Source organism: Suncus etruscus, chromosome 1, assembly GCF_024139225.1.
Source record: "Suncus etruscus isolate mSunEtr1 chromosome 1, mSunEtr1.pri.cur, whole genome shotgun sequence".
Classification (NCBI taxonomy): Eukaryota; Metazoa; Chordata; class Mammalia; order Eulipotyphla; family Soricidae; genus Suncus; species Suncus etruscus.
The window spans coordinates 168692070-168714581 of NC_064848.1; the positions used below are offsets into that span (position 1 = coordinate 168692070).

The 22512-nt window shown below is 40.4% G+C and overlaps 1 protein-coding gene across 1 annotated transcript in view; it reads left to right on the forward strand.

The window, feature by feature from the left end:
* AP2B1 (adaptor related protein complex 2 subunit beta 1) overlaps window positions 1-22512 on the forward strand; it is a 156133-nt gene that overhangs the window by 47099 nt on the left and 86522 nt on the right. The window contains exons 6-12 of the mRNA XM_049771462.1: window positions 10297-10487; window positions 15367-15588; window positions 16075-16195; window positions 16310-16405; window positions 18121-18236; window positions 19867-20032; window positions 22390-22488. Coding sequence (XP_049627419.1) covers window positions 10297-10487; window positions 15367-15588; window positions 16075-16195; window positions 16310-16405; window positions 18121-18236; window positions 19867-20032; window positions 22390-22488 — 1011 coding nt within the window. The remainder of the gene's footprint in view (window positions 1-10296; window positions 10488-15366; window positions 15589-16074; window positions 16196-16309; window positions 16406-18120; window positions 18237-19866; window positions 20033-22389; window positions 22489-22512) is intronic.

The window sequence follows — 22512 nt, forward strand, 5'->3', positions numbered from 1 at the left end:
CATGTACATCCATGGAAATTTTCCATAGGAAAATTTCATGACTTCATCTCTCCTAACGGCTGCATAATATTCCATTGTGTATATGTACCACAGTTCCTTTAGCCATTCATCTGTTGAAGGGCATCTTGGTTGTTTCCAGAGTCTGGCTGTTGTAAATAGTGCTGCAGTGAATATAGGTGTGAGGAAGGGCTTTTTGAATTGTATTTTTGTGTTCCTAGGGTATATCCCTAGGAGTGGTATAGCTGGATCATATGGGAGCTCAATTTCTAGTTTTTTTGAGGAATCTCCATATCCTTTTCCGTAAAGGATTGAACTAGATGAACTAGTTGAATTAGATGGCATTCCCACCAACAGTGAATAAGAGTTCCTTTCTCGGGCCCGGAGAGTTAGCACAGCGGCGTTTGCCTTGTAAGCAGCTGATCCAGGACCAAAGGTGGTTGGTTCGAATCCTGGTGTCCCATATGGTCCCCTGTGCCTGCCAGGAGCTATTTCTGAGCAGAGAGCCAGGAGTAACCCCTGAGCACTGCTGGGTGTGGCCCAAAAACCAAAAACCAAAAAAAAAAAAAAAAGAGTTCCTTTCTCTCCATTGTTCTATATTTTGAACCTCAGATTCACTTAAAAATTTGGAGGCCACACACAGGTGTGCTTAGGGGTTATTTCTAACTCTGTACTCAAAAATTGCTCCTGGCAGGCCCAGGGGACCATATGGGGATGCCTGGGATCCAGCTTTACTCAGCTGCATGCAAAGCAAACGCCCTACACACTGTGCTACCACTCCTACCCTTCAAATTCATTTTTAAAACCTATTTCTATCTCTGGTAGATGAACCACACCTATTAGTGCTTAGTTTTTCTTTTTGTGTTCTGGTGGACATGTGGTACCAGAGATTGACCCCAGACCTCCCTGTGCAAAGAGTGCACTCAGCCTTCTAACCTATAATAGATGAACATTTTTGTTTGTTTGTTTGTTTTGGGTCACACCCACTGGTACTCAAATATAAATGACACTGATGAAGCCAGATCCCAAGATCTAGAAGTCACTGGTGAGGTCAGATCCCAGACAAGTATTCACAAAGAAGTATCCTCTAGTCACTTCAGGAGAGAAACTCAACTTATTTTAGGTGGAAAATGGATATTTATATTAGGGGAGTTTAGGGTGTGTACTCTGATAGGATGTGATGGGATTAAAATGGTGTGTGCTTCTGTGTTTAGGAAAGACAGGGAAAGCAGGGGTGTGTGAACTGGATATTAAAATAGGCTGTGTGCGTAAGGTCAAATTAGCCACACTCAGATTTTATTCCTGGCTCTGGCTCTGCACTCAAGAATTCTTTCCTGGGGCCGGAGAGATAGCATGGAGGCAGGGTGTTTGCCTTGAAGCAGAAGGATGGTGATTTGAATCCGGGCATCCCATATGGTCCCCTGAGCTCCTGGGTGTAACCCAAAAACCAAAAGCCAAAAAAAAAAAAAAAAATTCTTTCCTGGTGGGCTCAAGGTACCATACAGGCAAGTACCCTATCCACTGTTTTAGCTAGCTCTCTGTTACCTCAATGTTTGAGGGTTAGCATTCTGAAGATTAATGACATATAGTGAGATATTGAATAAATTGTGGCTAGTGTTTATCTCTGTGCAAAGCACTGTGTTTTGTATATTATAAAGTATATATTTATATGCATGTTTTGTATATATTATGAAGCAAAATATATATTGTTTATCTTGACAAAATTAGGGTCTGGAGAAGTCCTTAAAAGGTTGTGTGTTGTTTTTACATGCAGCAGTCTCATTTTTGATCCCCAGCATCTTATGAACCTCTATTCCCCCACCATAAACTCCTGATATCCTTGAGAAATGATCAGCTTGAAGTCAAATATACAGTTAAAGCAGAGATTTGCTAGTAGTGTTCTTTTATTTATAGATATACTTTTATGTATATATTTGCTTATTGACATATGATATATATTTTAAATATATTATTTATAAACAATAGTGCATTAGATACATAGTCTGGAAAGGGAAGAAGTGTCTATAGTCTCCTAAAGAATAGAATTGGGGGCCCGGAGAGATAGCACAGCGGCGTTTGCCTTGCAAGCAGCTGATCCAGGACCAAAGGTGGTTGGTTCGAATCCCGGTGTCCCATATGGTCCCCCGTACCTGCCAGGAGCTATTTCTGAGCAGACAGCCAGGAGTAATCCCTGAGCACCGCCGGGTGTGCACCCCCCAAAATGAATAGAATTGGGGGGAGAGAATAGAATTAAGGCAAGAGAAATAGTACAGTGGGTAAGGAACTTGATTTGCACATAGTAGTCCAGAGTTCTATCCCCAGCACCCATATCCCCAGGAGTGTTCCCTGAGTGTGGAATCAGGAATAAGCCCTGAGGACCACCAGGTGTGACCCACAAAACAAGCAAAAAAAAAAAATCAGAGGCCTGGAGAGATAGCACAGAGGTGGTGCGTTTGCCTTGCAAGTGGCCAACCCAGGACCAATGGTGATTCAAATCCTGGCATCCCATATGGTCCCCCGTGCGGGCCAGGAGCAATTTCTGAGCACAGAGCCAGGAGCAACCCCTGTGTGCCACCAGGTGTGGACCAAAATAAACAAACAAAAACCCAAAGAATTAACGTAATTAAGATGAATTTAAAAAATTTAAATATATTGTTTTTCTTTATAGCTAATGTCAATATTTTTTAAATTAGCTAAATGCTAGAAGATTCACTTAGAAAAGCCTGTATGTGTTTATATCTATATATATATTTATATATATATTTATATATATAGATATATGCCCTATGTATATATATATATATATATATGTGTGTATGTGTAGTGCTCAGAGCTTATTTCTGACTCTGAGCCTCAGGGATCACTCCTGGCATGCTCTGGAAAATATGGGAACGCCAGGGAACATTCAAGACAAAAATTCTACCTATTGTACTATCACTCCAATCCTTATTAATCTTATTTTTACTAATTCATTGTAATTTTGGGTAGGATATTTGAGTCACACTCCAACGGAAAGGTGCTCAATATTTTCTCTGTGCTCAAGGATCACTTCTGATGGGGCTTAGGGGAATTTAAGAGGTACCTGGGGTCAAACTAGAGTTGACCATGAGCAAGGCCTTTCCTGCTTTTTGGTCTGTAAATTCTTTTTTTTTGTTTTTTTTTTTTTTTGTTTTTTTTTTTTTGAGCCACACCCGGTGATGCTCAGGGGTTACTCCTGGCTATGTGCTTAGATGTCACTCCTGGTGACATCCTGGGACGCCGGGGGATCGAATCGTGGTCCGTCCTAGGCTAGCGCTGGCAAGGCGGACACCTTACCTCTAGCGCCACCGCGCCGGCCCCTGTAAATTCATTTTTTTTTTTTTTTTGGTTTTTGGGCCACACCCTGTGACGCTCAGGGGTTACTCCTGGCTATGCGCTCAGAAGTTGCTCCTGGCTTCTTGGGGGACCATATGGGATGCCGGGGGATCGAACCTCGGTCCGTCCTAGGCTAGCGCAGGCAAGGCAGGCACCTTATCTCTAGCGCCACCGCCCGGCCCCCGTAAATTCATTTTTAAAGCAAAATTTTCATTAGAAATCCCTTTCTTCCTCCTTGGGAATTTTAATTTTCCTAAGATTATAGTTTAATAAAGCAAAGATAATTGTTCTTTTTGTGGCAGTGTTCCCAAGAGAAATGTCTATTATCTATGGGGAAATGTTGCCCTTATTATCCTAGTTCAAATTTGTAGTGATAGATTAAAAAAAGAGACATACCTTTGTTTTAATACATGGGTAAAATAAGGCACTTCAGGGCCCGGAGAGATAGCACAGCGGCATTTGCCTTGCAAGCAGCTGATCCAGGACCTAAGGTGGTTGGTTCGAATCCCAGTGTCCCATATGGTCCCCCGTGCCTGCCAGGAGGTATTTCTGAGCAGACAGCCAGGAGTAACCCCTGAGCAATGCCAGGTGTTGCCCAAAAACCAAAAAAAAAATAAAAATAAAAATAAAATAAGGCACTTTACATATTGCAAGGATATATACATATTATATACTTATTACATATAAACTTATTGTAATGATATATATGTATGCACATAAATATATACCCATATATTTAATTCTTTTTGTTGAAGCCTTTCTGGAAAAATGAAGTCTTAAGTTTCAGTCTATAATATTGAAAGTTTGGTGCCAGAGAGCACAGCAGATAAGGCATTTGCATTGCACATGCCTACCTCGGTATTATCCTCAGCACCTCATATGCTCCCTGAGCATCACCTGGAATGGTTCCTGAGTATAGAGCTAGGAGTAACATATGAGTGTCACTGGGTTTAGCGTCCCTTCCCCCAGAAAAGTTGTATTTTATTTTTTCAAGAAGGCTATAAATCTGCTTTGTATATAGTACAAAACTCCAAAGAAGCAGTGTAAAATCAGAAAGTAATTCTTTTTTACTAGGCCACTGAGTTCTGTCTTGAACTCAGTCTTTTCCTTTGTCCTCTTTAGATTTAATTTAGCTCTCCTTGTTTTAAATTTTAATTAAATAGGCTTACTGTCCAGTAGAACTCCAGTCACTATGAGTCAGCCTCAGTTACATTTCTAAAAATGTAACAATTGGAATATAAAGATTAGAGGATAGAAGTAGGAGGATCAAATTCAAAGAAATCCTGACAGGTATAGAGAAATAGTAGAGTTATATTTTGTGTGTGTTTTAAGGTTGATGGAGAGCCTTGGGGGGAAACATGACACCTCTGTTTAGCTATCAGGTCAGGTAATGTGATTTTTTTTTTTTAATGATTTCTGGTCTGATGTTGAAATTAAAAAAAAAATCTTTATTTTAAACACCATGAATTGCTCATAATACATTTATTTCTGGCATTCAATGTTCCAACACCAATCCTACCACCAGTGTAACATTCCATCCACGACTGTCGTCACCTATTTCCTAACCTCCCTGAAGCCTGTCTCTTGGCAGGTATGAATAATTTACTTAACATTCCTTGGTTAAAAAAAAAAATGCTGGAGAGAGAGCATGGAGGTAAGGTGTTTGCCTAGCATGCAGAAGGATGGTGGTTCGAATCCCGGTATCCCATATGGTCCCCTGAGCCTGTCGGGAGTGATTTCTGAGCACTGCCAGGTGTGACCCCAAAACAAAAAACAAACAAACAAAAACATTTCTTGGTACAACTAAATGGTAATGGAATTATTGAAAATTTTCATTTAAAGGAAATTTGTGAAATTGCCATGTCTTTCAGTGGGGTTGTTATGGTTACTAAGCTGTTTATTGCTAGTTGAGCATACTGTTGTTGGTTTTGGTTGTTGAGTTTATGTGGCTTCGATGGTAATTTCCCATCTAATTTAGTGTACTTTACAGTCTTAAAATTATGGGGAAGTCATTATTAAAATTACGAGGATGTTGAGGGACTGTTGAGCTGCTTGGTTTAGACTGAGGATCTGTGGAGCTAGGCTAGTAAGCTAATAATATGACAGTGATGATTCATGCACATGGCTGCTGGGATTTCTGGAAGTTTGGGGGTGGGGAGTGGGGGGAAGGCCTGCCCTCATTCCAAATATTCACTGGAGATAGCAGCCTCAAAATAGTCATACCTGAAGTTTTTGGAGTCTTGCAGTCTCTACAGAGATTCGTAGAAAAGTGGTGAAGCTGGGCAGCAGTTGTAGTTCTGTGTGTGCAGCTGCCAGGACTTCACAGGTCCCCTCCCTGGCTAAGGGACCTTTGGCAGTATTCTTTGCTCAGTGCAACTTTTCTAAACATTATCCAATCTGATTCCTTAAGATCTAAATTTAAGTTGTCTATCTTACCACAGAACATATTATTCATTAGCTCAGTCAACACACTTGGGTTCAACTTTACTTGCCTAAATTAAGTGTTCGTGTTCACAAAGTATTCATTCTCTTCAATTTCTCTTGTCTTTTCTCATTGCTTTATTTATTTGTTTATTTCTATTTTTTTGGGTTTTGGGTCACACCTGGCAGCGCTCAGGGGTTACTCCTGGGTCTATGCTCAGAAATCGCTCCTGACAGGCTCAGGGGACCATATGGGATGCCGGAATTCGAACCACTGACCTTCTGCATGCAATGTCTTACCTCCATGCTCTCTCTCCGGCCCCCTTCTCATTGCTTCTTAATATCCTAATTCTTGTCTTTTCTTCTACATTCCTTACTAATAAATCTTTTGACTCTCTTTAATCAAGCATTACAAGAATTTACTGGCAAAAATGGGAAATTATAGTAGGATATTTATTAATTATTTATTTATTCTGTACAAAATAAGACTAGGAACGTGTTTGGCAGTATTAGTTTTTTTTTTTAAAAGGCATTTGTTCTTCTAGTATGATACTATATTTTGGCTCAGAGTTTTTAGTTTAATTTTCAAATGGGGGTGGGATATTGGAACCCTACTTAGTGGTGTTCAGGTCTTATTTCTGGCTCTGCACTGAGGGATCATTCCTGGCAGGCTCAGAGGACCAACCAATTGGGATACCAGGATTTGAACCTGGATCAGCCACACACAGGGCAAACACCCTACCCTCTGTACTATTGCACTGGCTCCATATCTTGACCCTTTCTTGAGAAATCTTTATTTAATTTAATTTAATTTATTTATTTATTTTTGGATTTTGGGTCACACCCGGCAGCGATCAGGGGTTACTCCTGGCTCTACACTTAGAAAACGCTCCAGGCAGGCTTGGGGGACCATATGGGATGCCGGGATTCAAACCATCGTCCTGCTGCATGAAAGGCAAATGCCTTACCTCCTTGCTATCTATCTGGCCCATCTTTATTTTATTTTACTGAAACCATTGTGATCTACAAAGTCCTTCATAGTTGAATCTCTTAAGTTTGCAACTCACAGTTTATTTTGTTTTGTTTTTGGTTTAGGGAACACACCCAGCAGCACTCAGAAGTTACTCCTGGCCCTGTGCTCAAAAATCATTCCTGACAGGCTTTGGGGCTATATGGGATTCTAAGGATCGAACCTGGGTTGATCCCTGGTTAGCTGCATGCAAGGCAAACCTGCTGTGCTATCACTGGCTGCAACCCACAGTTTAATCTGGAATTTAAATTATACCATAATCAGGCCTATCATATATTGTACATGGAAAGTAAATTATCTCTGTTATACCCTGAGATAAGCAAAAGGATTTATTTTACTCGTTATGCATTTTATTTTACATGAATACCTGATGGTAGACTCAATCTTAAATTAAGGGAAAAAATAAAACAACAACCCAAAAACCTCCTATGTGCTATTATTCAGTAAGTGGGCTATTTAACAATTAAATAGATCCATAGCTACACAGACAACTATCATGACAATGGTAGTGAGTGAGAGAAATAGAATTCTGTCTTGAATACAGGCAGGGGGTGGGGGAGGAGGGAGGTGAAGAGGCATTGGTGGTGGGAAGGTTGCACGGATGAAGGGGGGTATTTTTTTTTTGTTTTGTTTTGTTTTTTTTTTTGGTTTTTGGTTTTTGGTTTTTGGGCCACACCCGGCCGTGCTCAGTGGTTACTCCTGGCTGTCTGTTCAGAAATAGCTCCTGGCAGGCACGGGGGGGGACCATATGGGACATCGGGATTCGAACCAACCACCTTTGGTCCTGGATCGGCTGCTTGCAAGGCAAACGCTGCTGTGCTATCTCTCCGGGCCCTTGTTATTTTTTTTATAACTAAAACTCAACTACAAACATGTTTGTAATCATGGTGCTTAAATAAAGATATAAAAAAATAAATATATAATATGTTCAAGTGAGCTTTTGGTTGTTCATTTTTTAATTTTGTCCCAATAATCAAATAATAACTAAAGGCAGTTTTAATGTGTGGCATCATTATCTTTACTGATCAATTTAAGGTACATTATTATTTTCTATATTATTTGGAAAGAAAATTCTTTTAAACTGATATACCACTGATTATAAAATGTTCCCAAGTTTAGAGATGAAAAGCTGTATACCTTATTCTTGTTGAATTATGGTAGTATTACCCCATTGGATTTGTACGACATTTTAGAGAAAGCACTTTTACACATACATATCAGCTAATTTTATCCTCAAACTAAGATTAATCTGTGAAGTAGATTAAGTTGTCTCCCAGGTTTCAGGTGAGGAAATTAAATTCATGGAGATGATGTGCTTTCCTATATCATAATGAATATTAGTGAACTGAGTTTCAGCTAGGGTTTCAAAGTCACATTTTCTTTCTTTCTTTTTTAATATAAACTCTATTTAAGCACCGTGATTACAAACACCATTGTAGTTGGGATTCAGTCATTAACAGAACACTATCCTTCACCAGTGCAATATTCCCACCACCAATGCCCCCACCCTCCCTCCTTTCCATCCTCTGCCTGTATTTGAGACAGGCATTTTACTAGTTATTTTTTTTTTTAAGTTTAGAAGGTCTTTTTTTTTTTTAAAGGATAAGAGTTTAAAAAAATGCAATAATAATGGTGTGTGAGTGACAATTATTGTTTGCATAGGCCCAGCAAAATATGGGGGAAAATGGAAAAAAAAGCCTTGGCCTAAATACAAGGAAACCTTACCCCTGAAGTTTTCTGGCATAAGACCAACTCTGGGTTCCAGGCATATACTAAGTTGTCTAACCTGAGTCCATTCTCTGTGGTCCTGATGAAATTTTTTTTGCACATTAGCTGTTGTTGTTAGGTTCCTGCAGTTAAAGATTCTGGTTTCTTTTTTTTTTTTTTTTTTTTTCTTTTGTGGTTTTTGGGTCACGCCCGTCAGTGCTCAGGGGTTATTCCTGGCTCCAGGCTCAGAAATTGCTCCTGGCAGGCACGGGGGACCATATGGGACGCCGGGATTCGAACTGATGACCTCCTGCATGAAAGGCAAACGCCTTACCTCCATGCTATCTCTCCGGCACCAGATTCTGGTTTCTTTATTCTAATTATTCTAAGCCTTGTGATAGCATTGGATGGTATCATTGTTTACCTTTTGTACAAGTATACATATGTACACATAAAATTACTTGACCTAAATATTATTTGCATTGCCTAATGTACTTGTTTTGTGATTTTTTTTTTTTGGAGGTTGTGGGGATTGTAAATATACTTGGCAGTGCTCAGGGATTGCTCTGGTTGGTGTGCTTATCAGGCTTCCTGTCTCAAGCACACACTCAGTCAGTTGAATTATCTCTCTAGCCACCCCTCAACCCCTTGATTTAGATTTAAACCTCCCTGCTTTAGTAGCTATCTATGTCTTGATTCTATGGATAGGTTGGATATTGTTAAAAAATGTTTTGGCAGGGGCTGGAGAGATAACATGGAAGTAGGGCATTTTCCTTGCATGCAGAAGGACGGTGGTTCGAATCCCGGCATCCCATATGGTCCCCTGAGCCTGCCAGGAGCGATTTCTGAGTGTAGAGCTAGGACTAACCCCTGAGTGCTGCCAGGTTAACCACCCCCCCCCCCAAAAAAAAAGTTTCGGCAGAGGGGCCAGAGAGATAGCACAGCTGTAAAGCATTTGCTTTGCACTCGACAGACCCAGAATGGACTGGTTTTCGATTCCCGGCATCCCATATGGTCCCCAAACCTGCCTGGAACGATTTCTGAGCTCAGAGCCAGGAGTAACTCCTGAGTGCCACTGGGTGTGGCCCAAAAACCAGGAAAAAAAGTATGTTCTGACAGAAAATCATATGTGGCTCTTTGCTAATGTGATAATTGCTTTAATGTTGGATAACTTCACAAAAACTATCATATTCCTGGCGGTTTTATAGATAGATAGGTTTTTTTTTTTTTTTTTTTTTTTGGTTTTTCGGACCACACCTGTTTGATGCTCAGGGGTTACTCCTGGCTAAGTGCTCAGAAATTGCCCCTGGCTTGGGGGGACTATATGGAACGCCGGGGGATCGAATCGCGGTCCTAATCCTTGGCTAGTGCTTGCAAGGCAGACACCTTACCTCTAGTGCCACCTCGCCGGCCCGAGATAGATAGTTTTTGATGCAGTTTATTTCTTTTTTTTTTTTTTTTTTTTGGTTTTTGGGCCACACCCAGTAACTCTCAGGAGTTACTCCTGGCTATGCTCTCAGAAGTTGCTCCTGGCTTGGGGGACCATATGGGACACCGGGGGGATCGAACCACGGGTCCGTCCAAGGCTAGCGCAGGCAAGGCAGGCACCTTACCTTTAGTGCCACCACCCGGCCCCCCAGTTTATTTCTTTCTAGCTGATGAGGTAAATGTTCAGGGATTGGGAATTGGTATCTGTATATGAACTGATCCAGAGAAAATGGACTGTTTGCATGTAATACTGTTTGTACTGTTCTTGGTAAGTCAAGGCATATCTGCTTCTTTCTTAGGTGGTTGCTAATGCTGTAGCAGCATTATCTGAAATCAGTGAGTCTCATCCAAACAGCAATTTACTCGATCTGAACCCACAAAACATTAATAAGCTGCTGACAGCCCTGAATGAATGCACTGAATGGGGCCAGATTTTCATCCTGGATTGCCTCTCTAATTACAATCCTAAAGATGACCGGGAGGCTCAGAGGTGAGTCTATTTTCCTGGATGTTATTTGGAAGTCTTGCCTGATTCAGAAAAACATTGTAGTATCTATATTAGAAAAAGAGCCATTTATGTTGAGAAGGATTAATGGTTTATGGGTAGATATTGCCGTCTTCGATATGTTTTCACGCTAATAAAGGAACTTTTTAGATTAGTAGAATTAGCCATGTATTTTTAATTTCGTGGTAGAGTAGTACAGTCACTGTTACCCTCTACTAAATCTTCCTTGTTTCTCAGCTCTCCCATACAGCCATTTCTGGCCAGTTAACAAACAAAGGCTTTTGAATGTCGACAGTAAAGACAAGTTTTTCATTTTATTAGTTACACAGTAATTGATTTGATTGGGTTGGGGGTTATTTTATCCAGTGCTCAAATTATTTCCAGCAAAATATCTGAGGCCTTCCATTTAATTTAGAAATCATATCATTATGAATTTGGATAGTTTAAATGATGCACCTGGATTGCTCTCTTCAACTTTTTTGTTTGGTTTGTTTGTTCTGGTTTTTTTTTTTTTTTTTTTTTTTTGGTTTTTTTGGGCTAACACCCGTTTGATGCTCAGGAGTTACTCCTGGCTAAGTGCTCAGAAATCCCCTGGCTTGGGGGGGGGGGGGCATATGGAACGCCAGGGGATCGAACCGCGGTCCTTCCTTGGCTAGCGCTTGCAAGGCAGACACCTTACCTCTAGTGCCACCTCACCGACCCTCTCTTCAACTTTTTACCACTTTACTAGTACAGATTTTCTGTGACTTATCAAAAATTGACTAATTTCATAAACCAAACAAGTTTTAGTTATGGAATTGGAATATCACCACTTTTGTTTTGTTTTGTTTTTGTTTTGGGGCCACACCCGGCTGTGCTCAGGGGTTACTCCTGGCTGTCTGCTCAGAAATAGCTCCTGGCAGGCACGGGGGACCATATGGGACTCCGGGATTCGAACCAACCACCTTTGGTCCTGGATCGGCTGCTTGCTAGGCAAACGCTGCTTGTGCTATCTCTCTGGGCCGGAATATCACCACTTTTAATGAGCATTTTATGTTTGTAGATACTGTACTACTAGGCGAAGTATTTCTGAAGAAATGTTTGCTCCTCATTAAAGTTACATATTTTAATTATGGTTTGATAAAGAAACTTCCCTGCCTGACTGAAGTTACACTGCTAAACGTAAGTGTTCCTCACTTGTCTGGAAAATCTTCCTCTGGACTAACTTTATAGTTTTTAAATAAAAGTTTTACCCTATAATTTATATCTATAGTACAACTGACATCTTTAACTTACGTGTCAGCAAATATTTATTGATCCCATGCTATGTGCCAGGCACTATTCTAAACTGTGAGGATGTAGCAGTGGCCAGGGTCCTTGTGAAGCACTTATTTTAAGATGGAGCAGAAGTGTGTTCAATATGTGTTTATGGTAACAATAAATGATATGTCAGATAATAAAATGTTAGTAGGTAAGATTAAGGGAGATATCTAATAAATGGTGAGCATTAGACGTGAGGAGGTATATTTTCATTTCTTTTTTTGGTTTTTGGGGTCACACCAGCAGTGCTTAGAGGTTCAGAGGTTACTCCTGGCTCTACACTCAAAAATCGCTCCTGGCAGGCTCGGGGAACTATTTGGGATGCCGTGATTTGAAACCACCATCTTTTCTGCATGCAGGCCTTACCTCCATGCTATCTCTTCAGCCCCTTTCATTCATTTTTAATTCTTCCCCACCATCTTTTAAAAATTTAGTTTTGGGCGCCATAGGCAATAGCGCAGCGGTAGGGGCTTTTGCCTTGCACGAGGCTGACCAAGGACGGACTAGGTTCGGTTAAACCTGTGTACCATATGGTCCCCCAAGTCAGAAATGATTTCTGAGCACATAGCCAGGAGTAAGTCCTGAGCGTCACCAGGTGTGGCCCCCCCCCCAAAAAAAAATTTTTATTTGTTTGTTTTTTCGGCTATACCCAGTAGTGCTCAGACTTACTCCTGGCTCTGAATCAGGGGTCACTTGTGAAAGGGCATAGGGGAACCACATGGGTTGGTCAGGATTGAACTTGGATCAGCCACATACAAGGCAAAAATACCCTACCCATTATACTATCACTCTCCTTACCCCAAACCCCCCCACCCATTTTTATATATTTTTTAATGTTTGGTATTTAGGCTATATCTGGCAATGCTCAGGAGTTACTCCAGGTAGGTGGGGGTACCATATAGGATCTGGATATTGAAACTGGGGCTGACTGATGGTAAGGCAGTTCCGCTACCTGTTGTGTTTATCACTCAGCTCTCATAGCCCCTATTCTTAATTATTTGGTTTTTGACCAACATACAGAGTGCTTTGGGCTCTCCAACACAGTGCTCAAAGAATCTTGTGGTTCCAGGGATTGAACCTAGAGCTCCGATGTGCAAAGTAAGCCATCTAATTTTGAGCTGCCTCTGCCCATTCTGTGAGCCACCTCTCCTGTTCATGAAGAACTTTATTTGGTAGGAAAGACTTGATTGTCTAGGAGTTAGCATTTGTATACAGATCGAAGAGATGAGGCTTTTAAACCAAGAAGATACAGAAGAAGAAAGCAGAAGATTACTTTCTTATGTTCTTTTTTTTAGTATAAATTATCTCATTTAAACACACATGATTACAAATATAATTGTTAGTTGTATGATTACAGTCATGTAAAGAATACCACCCCTTCACACAGTGCAGGATTCCCACCCATCAATTTCCCAGATTTGTCTACTTCTCCCACCCCACCCACACCTGTTACTCGAGACAGGGCTTCTTTTTTCCTCATTCATTCACATTGTTAGATAGTTTCAGTGTAGTTATTTCTCTAACTGCACTTATCACTCTATGTGGTGAGCTTCATGTCATGAGCACCTACATGGGAAGATGTGGGGAAATAACGGTTGGGACTGAGGCAGTAAAATATTAGAAATGAGATTTGTAGGGCAGTATCAAGGTCACAATACAAGATGGATGTTATGGATATATAAAATATATGCATACAATACTATCAATAGGAAAACAAGGAGAAAAAAATTCCAGTGACTGTCCCAACATAAACCAGTACTAAAATGGCCTGCCCTCCTCCCAAAGCGCATTTCCATTAGTGTAGGGAGAGGTAGTGGGGAAGCCTAAGAACCACTAAGAGTCTACCTGAACCCACTTCTGGCTATCTGAGCTGGCACCCTGGGAAGGCCTGGAGTCAGGGGAAAAAGACAAGGACGGCTGGGGGCCTGCCAAGCCTCCCAGCACTCCCCGGGCCAGGGAGAAGGGCTCCAATATGGGGCCTCCCCAAACCCCATACCTGGCAAGAGCTGATCTCCAGAATCAAAGAGGAAACCGGAGGCCAGATGTCTGCCCTCCTCCTCCCCATACACCTCCCCCCTGGAGTACGGAGGGATGTGGGGAACCTGAGGACCACTAACGAGTCCACCTGAACCCACTTCTGGCCACCTGAGCCAGCACCCTGGTAGGGCCTGAGTCCAGGGAAAAGAGGGGAGTAGGCTAAGGGGCCTGCCAAACCTCCCAGTACTCCCCAGGCTGAGGGAGAAAGGCTCTGGCATGGGGTCTCCCCAAACCCCATGCCTGGCAACACTTGCATAAGCTCAGTTTTTCTGATCTGTTAGTTCAGTGTGAAAATTTCTAATTTCAGTTGACAAATCTTCTTGATGCTTAATTTTGCTCCAGTCAAGTCTATCGATGCTTTTTTTTTGAGCTCCCTGAACATTTTCCATAATTCTACTCTAAACTTCTTAAAATGTGCAGAATGGAATTTAGGGGTTACAAGATAACACCTTCTCAAGTGTGGGTCCTGGAGAGATTATAGTTCTTCGAGTGTCTAGGCAGGCTCAGCAGAAAAGAGGCAGAGAGCATGGCCGCCGTGCTTTATAAGTCTCTGGGTACCCAATCACACGCAGGAATTGGCCCTACGTGCGTTGGTTGGGGACATCTTACCAGGTCTGGGTCCTGGAGAGATTATAGTCCTTGGAGTGTCTAGGCAGGCTCAGCAGAAAAGAGGACTTTCTTATGTTCTAATAATATGGTTACACAACTGCCATGCCCTAATAGTCTTAAAATTAGATAGTTTTTTACTTAAAGCACCTCTCAACAGATAATTAAATATTCAATTTTGTTTAAGTGCTAGGAGATGATGAGCTTAGGAGAATATTCAGTGGTGTTTTGTTAAACAAAAAATCTTCCAGTGATTCCCTTATAATTCTGAAAACATGGGGTTTTTAGGTAGTTCTCTCTCAACTTGCCTCTTCGAGCCAATTACAGTGAAGTAGTGGTGACAGATTGTTTGGTATGAACTAACTATGAACTAACTCCAAATGTATAATGTGACTTCCTTTTGGTGAGGGGAACTGAGTTGTGGGCCCTAGAGCCCTAATATATTGTAGTGAGAGAAATCTATAAAACTGGAGTACAAAGTGTATTGGGTATTGGCTAATGTCCTTCCAGTATGAATTGTTCCTTATTGCTGGCTCCTTAAGGTATTCTGACATGCCTGCTCTGCCTATAAATGGGCTGGGAATGAAGCTTCTGAAGTGTTGGATCTCAATTTTACCTGCACATGGAACTTTGACTTTTTTTTTTGGTTTTTGGGCCACACCCGGCAGTGCTCAGGGGTTCCTCCTGGCTGTCTTCTCAGAAATAGCTCCTGGCAGGCATGGGGGACCATATGGGACACCGGGATTCGAACCAACCTCCTTTGGTCCTGGATCGGCTGCATGCAAGGCAAACACCGCTCTGCTATCTCTCTGGGCTCCGAACTTTTGACTTTTTAAATTTTTTAATACTTGGGTCATGGGACTCTGATAGATCAAGTCAATACATTCTAATTCAGATGTTAATGTTTCTTTTTCGCCCTTAGCATCTGTGAGCGGGTGACTCCCCGGCTATCACATGCCAACTCAGCAGTGGTGCTTTCAGCGGTAAAAGTTCTAATGAAATTTCTAGAATTGTTACCCAAGGACTCAGACTACTACAATATGCTGCTGAAGAAGTTGGCCCCTCCACTTGTCACTTTGCTGTCTGGAGAGCCAGAGGTGCAATACGTCGCCCTAAGGAACATCAACTTAATTGTCCAGAAAAGGTTGGGAAAATGGAACTGGTGATTAACCTGAAATTTCTAAGAGGCTATTTTTAAGCTCTGTTCAGTGTATGAAAATGAAAATTGTGTATGCAGAGCAACTTGTGTTCAGGTCAGGTAGCTAACAGTTGATTTTGCAGTGTTCCTAAGATACATTTCTGTTGTTGCTTTACAGTTCAGTTTATTTTCTGAAGGTTCTCTTAATAGTATACTAACATTAAGTATAATACCTGTTTCTATGGTTTAAGTGGTAATTTTAAACTAGATTGTTCTTCTGGCTATATTCTTGGCAACATGCATCCTGACCCTTAAAAAGAATCATGTATTCTGCCAAAAGGAACTATTTGGAAGGGTATAAAGGAAGTTTGCGAATTGGGGTTTTTTCCTCCAGAGAGAGTGGGAAGAGTATTGAGAAGCACAGATGAGAGAATAGAGACTCAGTAGATGTATCTACATGCCTGTCCTCATTTTGTATTCTGTGTTCCACAGGCCTGAAATCCTAAAGCAAGAAATCAAAGTCTTCTTTGTGAAGTACAATGATCCCATCTATGTTAAACTGGAGAAGTTGGACATCATGATTCGTTTGGCATCCCAGGCCAACATAGCTCAGGTCAGATTTGAAGCAAACTCAAGTTTATAATGACATAGATATTGTTCAGAAGGTAGCTATGAAATTGTTGTTTGAGAATCCTTAATGATGATTCACTTTCTGAATTTTTAACAGGTTCTGGCAGAACTGAAGGAATATGCCACTGAAGTGGATGTTGACTTTGTTCGCAAAGCTGTGCGGGCTATTGGACGTTGTGCCATCAAGGTGGAGGCAAGTGTCTTGTGAGAGTTGGAATCAATTTATGGATTCTAAGTGTTATTGTCACTTTTTTTCTTAAATAATATTTTTAACTTTAGCAAAAGTAACAAAACAGCTTTATCTAATCTTTAAATTTATCAAAATTAAAAATAACAAAGTTTTTTTTTGGGTGGGCCAATAATAGTGATTGAGGGCTCTGTGTTTGCAGTTCACACCTGATAGTGTTTGGGGAACTACAGTGCTGTGGATCAAACCTGGGCCTCCTGCATGAAAAGTACATAGTCAACACCTATTTTGAACTATCTGTGGCTCCTAAAGTAATTCGGAATATTTAATAAAAAGTAGTTTTCCCTGCTGACTCTCTTCCAAGTTATTTTTGGTTTAATTTTTTATTGGAGAGAGGGGTGAGGTAGATGTTGGGTCATACCTAGTGGTGTTTCCGGCTCACTCCTGGAAGTGCTCAGAGGACTGTATGTGGTACCAGGGATTGAAGTGAGATCAGCTACAAGCAGAGCATGCATATTATTCCCATGCTATCTCTTTGGCCAGTTATAGTTGTTTTTTGTTTGTTTGTTTGTTTTATTTTGGGGCCAGACCCAGCAGTATTCAGGGCTTATTCCTAGCTCTGTGCTCAAGGAGATCTCCTGGTGGGTCCAAGGGACTACACAAGGTGCCAAGGATCAAATCTGGGTCAGCTGCATGCAAGGCCAACACACTACCTGCAGTGTTATATTTAAACTAGAGTTCTCCCCCCTCAAGTGGTTTTCCGTTTTTGTTTGTGTGTGGGGGGTGGATGGGAGGGTGTTGGACCATATCTGACAATGCTAAATACCCTGCTCACTGTACTTTTGCTTCAGCCTCTTTTGCTTTTAACCAGTTGTAGATAACTTTCTGCTATGGAAAAACATAGTTTATATGTCCCACCATTTCTATTTTTCCCTTTTTTTTTTGGTTTTTGTTTTGTTTTTTTTGTTTTTGTTTTTTTTGTTTTGTTTTTTACCTTTTTTTGTTTTTTTTTTGTTTTTGTTTTTTTTTGTTTTGTTTTTTTCGGGCCACACCCGTTTGATGCTCAGGGGTTATTCCTGGCTACGCGCTCAGAAATTGCCCCTGGCTTGGGGGGACCATATGGGACGCCGGGGGATCGAACCGTGGTCCTTTCCTTGGCTAGCGCTTGCAAGGCAGACACCTTGCCTCTAGCGCCACCTCACCAGCCCCTCCCTTTTATTTTTTACTACAGATATGTAATAGGGGTTTTTGTATAGACTGTATATGAACTAAGCTAATATACTTTTATTTTTTTATCAACTATAGATTTGGCAAAATATGCATATTATGACTATGTGGGTCCAATTCAAGTGTATTTTGTTTTTTTTTTTTTAGAGAGACTTGTCTTTTGAAGTTTCCATCATGGCCTTTTTTTTTTTCATCTTAGCTTCATTCAGTTTTATAATATCAAGTATCTAAATCTTTTTTGTCCTATAGCTTTCTCTTTCAGTCTTCTCTTGCTTATTCCTATCTGGATGATTGCTTTCTTGAACTCTGTAACCATCATGTCATACAACATCTCTACATTGGTTTCTCTAGATAGCCCAGACTTATAGCTTGATCACATTAAGTGCTTAATCTTTTAGTTTATTTTAGTTGATGTATCTGTATGCTCCCAAAGTATTCTATATTGAAGTTGTATTATTAAATAAACTTCTAATTTATTATCCTCTTCTTTGCAGCAATCTGCAGAACGCTGTGTAAGCACTTTGCTTGATCTCATCCAGACTAAAGTAAATTACGTGGTCCAAGAGGCAATTGTTGTCATCAGGGACATTTTTCGCAAATACCCCAACAAGTATGTCCAAATGTTTCTACCCCTGCTTTTTGTAAAGATAATTTAGGAAAATTTTAAGTAAGGCATTTTGAAACTGACTTATGTAAGAATTACTGAAGTGTATGCAGGAGCTCTGGGCTCAGTTCCTAGCATCTAAGAACGATTAGGTCTGGTCTAATCTGTAATCCCCAATTTTTTCCCTTTCAGTATAATGGTCATAATGAATACATTATTAAAAATTTATAATATATTGGGGCCCGGAGAGATAGCACAGCGGCGTTTGCCTTGCAAGCAGCTGATCCAGGACCTAAAGTGGTTGGTTCGAATCCCAGTGTCCCATATGGTCCCCGTGCCTGCCAGGAGCTATTTCTGAGCAAACAGCCAGGAGTAACCCCTGAGCACTGGCTATTTATAATATATTAATGGATAAAGATTTATATCATACATGCAATTGAAACTTGATTTTAACCTATTTTATTATATAATACGTAATAAAAATTATCAGTCTCAGAATTTTTCTAAAGTACATAGGTGCTCCCATAAAAATCAAGTCTACATTTGTTTTTGTTTTTATTTGGCCATACTTGGTGGTGCTCAGTCTTTATTCCTGGCTCTGTGCTTAGAAATAATTCCTGGCAGGCTTGGGGGACCATTTGAGATGCCAGGGATTAAAACTGGGGGCAAAATAGATAATAGATAATAAAAATAGGTCATTTGCCTTGCACATGGCCAGCCCAGGTTTAATCTCTGACATCCCATATAGTCCCTAGAGCACCATTAGAAGTGATCCCTGAGTGCAGAGCCCTGAGTACTGCCAGGTGTGGCTCCAAAACAACCCCCACAAAAAAAATATCCTGTAGTAGTGAGCAAACTATTTGATTGCATACATCTAATTTATTATACAAAGTCATTCGGATGTTTAAAGCTGTATTAGACAAGAAGTCAATATGGTAAATAATGAGAGCATTGTCCAGAGTTGTACAAATAAAAGTAATTATTGAAAGAAAAGAACATAAAGGTCTCTATAAAAAAACAGATAAGACTAAATATTAAGACACAGTACCAAAGCAATAGCTCAGCGTTAGGGCATTTGCTTACGAGGTAGGCAGCTGACCCAGGATGGACCTGGGTTTGATCCCTGATGTCCCATATGGTCCCCCAAGCCAGGAGTGATTTCTGAGCACATAGCCAGGAGTTACCCCTGAGCATCACTAGGTGTGGCCTAAAAAAAAAAAGACACAGTACTATATATAGTCTGGATGCTACTCTTAAATGAATACTCTTCCTCTGTCATTAAGGCAAAATAGGATAATAGGAAAATTATCTGATCTAGTTATAAGAGTGTTCAAAATATAAGCTAGTGTTATCTAATACTGTAGCTTGATTTTTCCTTTTTAATATTACAGTTGTCAAAATTATAGAATAGTTGGTGAGTTTATGATTTAATTTAATAGTTTAAGTTTTAGTTATTAAAACAATTGAAAGGAAATTTAAGATATTTAATGTCTGCATATTACTTGTACAGTCTCTTAATTATAACCTTTATAATTTGATTTAGTATACCTTACTTTTGGTTTTGCATTTAGTCATCTTTATTAATGCAGTTTTTATTTTTGTCCCTGGTAACCATAATCCATTTTTGTAATATCAGGTATGAAAGTATCATTGCAACTCTCTGTGAGAACTTGGATTCACTGGATGAACCAGATGCTCGAGCTGCTATGATTTGGATTGTGGGCGAATATGCCGAAAGAATTGACAATGCAGATGAACTACTAGAGAGCTTCTTGGAGGGTTTTCATGATGAAAGCACCCAGGTTAGTTCTTACATATATCCTTTATCCTAGATCTTTTGAGGAAGATTTCAGGGAAGGTTAAGTCTCTTTATTATAATGAGATATTTTAAGTTTTGGGCCATACCTGGCAATGCACAAAGGTTACTTCTGACTCTTACTGCTATGCTCAAAGGTTACTTCTGACTCTGCATTCAGGAATTACTCCTGGTGGTGCTCAGGAGACCATATGGAGTCCAAGGATCAAACCTGGGTTGGCTGCATACAAGGCAAGCACCATATACCCGCTTTTGATAGTTCTGACTTTATAAATGAATTTTTTTGTTTGTTTGTTCTGTTTTGGAATGGCTATACCTGGCAGTGCACAAGGATTACTCCTGACTCTGCACTCACCATTTACTCTTGCTGTGGTCAGGGGACCATATGGGATGCTGGGGATTAAACCCAGGTTGGCCACGTGCAAGGCAAATTCCCTATATGCTGTGCTACTGCTCCAGCCCCTTATAAATAAATTCTTTATTTTGTTTTTGTTGTTGGGTCAGATCTGGTGGCGCTAAGGGGTTACTCATGGCTCTGCGCTCAGAAATCGCTCCTGGCTGGCTCGGGGAACCATATATGGTGCTGAGATTCAAACCACTGTCTGTGCTGGGTTGGCTGCATGCAAGGAAAATGCCCTTCTGCTGTGCTCTCTCCAGCCCCTAGATATATATAGTTTTTCTGATTTTTGGGCCACACCTGGTAAACTCAGGTTACTCCTGGCTATGCACTCAGAAATCGCTCCTGGCTTGGGGGATCACATGGGATGCCAGGGATAGATTCCAGGTCCATCCTGGGTCAGCCTTGTGCAAGGAAAATGCTATACCACTATGCTATCACTCCGGCTTCTATAAATTAATTCTTTTTTCGTTGTTATTTGTTTGTTTTTGGGTCACACCCAGTGACACTCAGGGGTCACTCCTGGCTATGTGCTCAGAAATCGCCCCTAGCTTGGGGGGGACCATATGGGATGCCGGGGAACTGAACCACGGTCCGTCTAGGTTAAGCACATGCAAGACAAACACCCTACTACTGCCTGTGCCTATAAATGAATTCTTTTTTTTAAATGAATTCCTAATGTTTATTTTCCCCCCATGAGGAATGACCTTTATCTGTTCTGATTTTTGTGAAACAATTTTCTAACTTAGAGTGCTAGTTCTCAAAAATGACTTTAGAAACACCTGAAGAATTTGATCAAGGTTGCCAGGTTCCATTCCCTAGAGTTTTGGGCTCAGTAAATCTTCTTAGAGGGTTCAGCATGATGCTGCTGCTGTTGGTTCAAATCCACACTTTAACAAGTGACTTAGAGCAGTGGCTAGAACTTTGTAATACTGGTACCAAAGATACACTTTTCTGTTCATGATGAGTATGGTTCATTTCAGCAGCAGTTTCAGCTGGGATTGGGTAATGCAGGCATGTGCAGTTATAATAGATTGTGGATGGTCATACTCATTCCCTTTTTTGTATGCATAGTTCAGGGGATTGAATGAATCCAACACCTTATATGGAAGGTATGTCCTCTGCTACTGAATCATATCCCTATTTCTTTGTTTCTCTATTGTCCAGAGATTATTAAACTCCTTTCCCTACTACCTATATTCAACTACAAATTGAAGTACTCATGAAGGTCACCATAGTAAACTTTAGCAAACTTATGCAAAGAATAGATGTAGTTTAGTGGTCCACACTTAAATTATAAACTGGCATATTTCTGTTATCTTGGTTTTGCCCAGTATGAAAGATGGAATTTCCCCCAAAGTCAAGGCTCTTGATGGAAGAAAATAATAAAGGATTTGGTCAGAAATAAGGTTTGTCTTCATCAATATGCTAGCATGTGCTTTATAGAAATAGAAATATAGGGCTGAAAAGATAGCACAGTGGTAGGGTGTTTGCCTTCCATGCAGCCGATTCAGGACAGACTGTGGTTCGAATCCGGCATCATATGATCTCCTGTGCTGCCAGGAGCGATTTCTGAGCTCAGAGCCAGGAGTAGCCATGTGTGACCCAAAATAAAAAAAAAAAAAAAAAAAAAAAAATAAAAAAAAAAAAAAAAAAAAAAAAAAAAATAGAAATATAAGTGATTTTCTGCCTCAGAAACAAATACTATTTTTGATGCCAAAATGCAATTTGGGAGGGTGGGGCAAAAATGCAATTTGGAGATAAGATGCTAATGAATTTTCAGTTTATTTGTTAAAAAGTATTGTTGATATTGGCTGAGCTTTTAATTTTGTGTCTTAAACAAAAAAACCCATAGTAGTAATTCATAGTTGGGTAGCACCATTTTTGGAAATTATGGCATGGAATAATGTACATGACTTTCTTTTTATTAAATTATGTCTCCTTAGGTACAGCTCACTCTGCTTACTGCCATAGTGAAACTATTTCTCAAGAAGCCATCAGAAACACAGGAACTAGTACAACAGGTCTTGAGTTTGGCAACACAGGTAAGATATCTAGAAAAAGCAAAG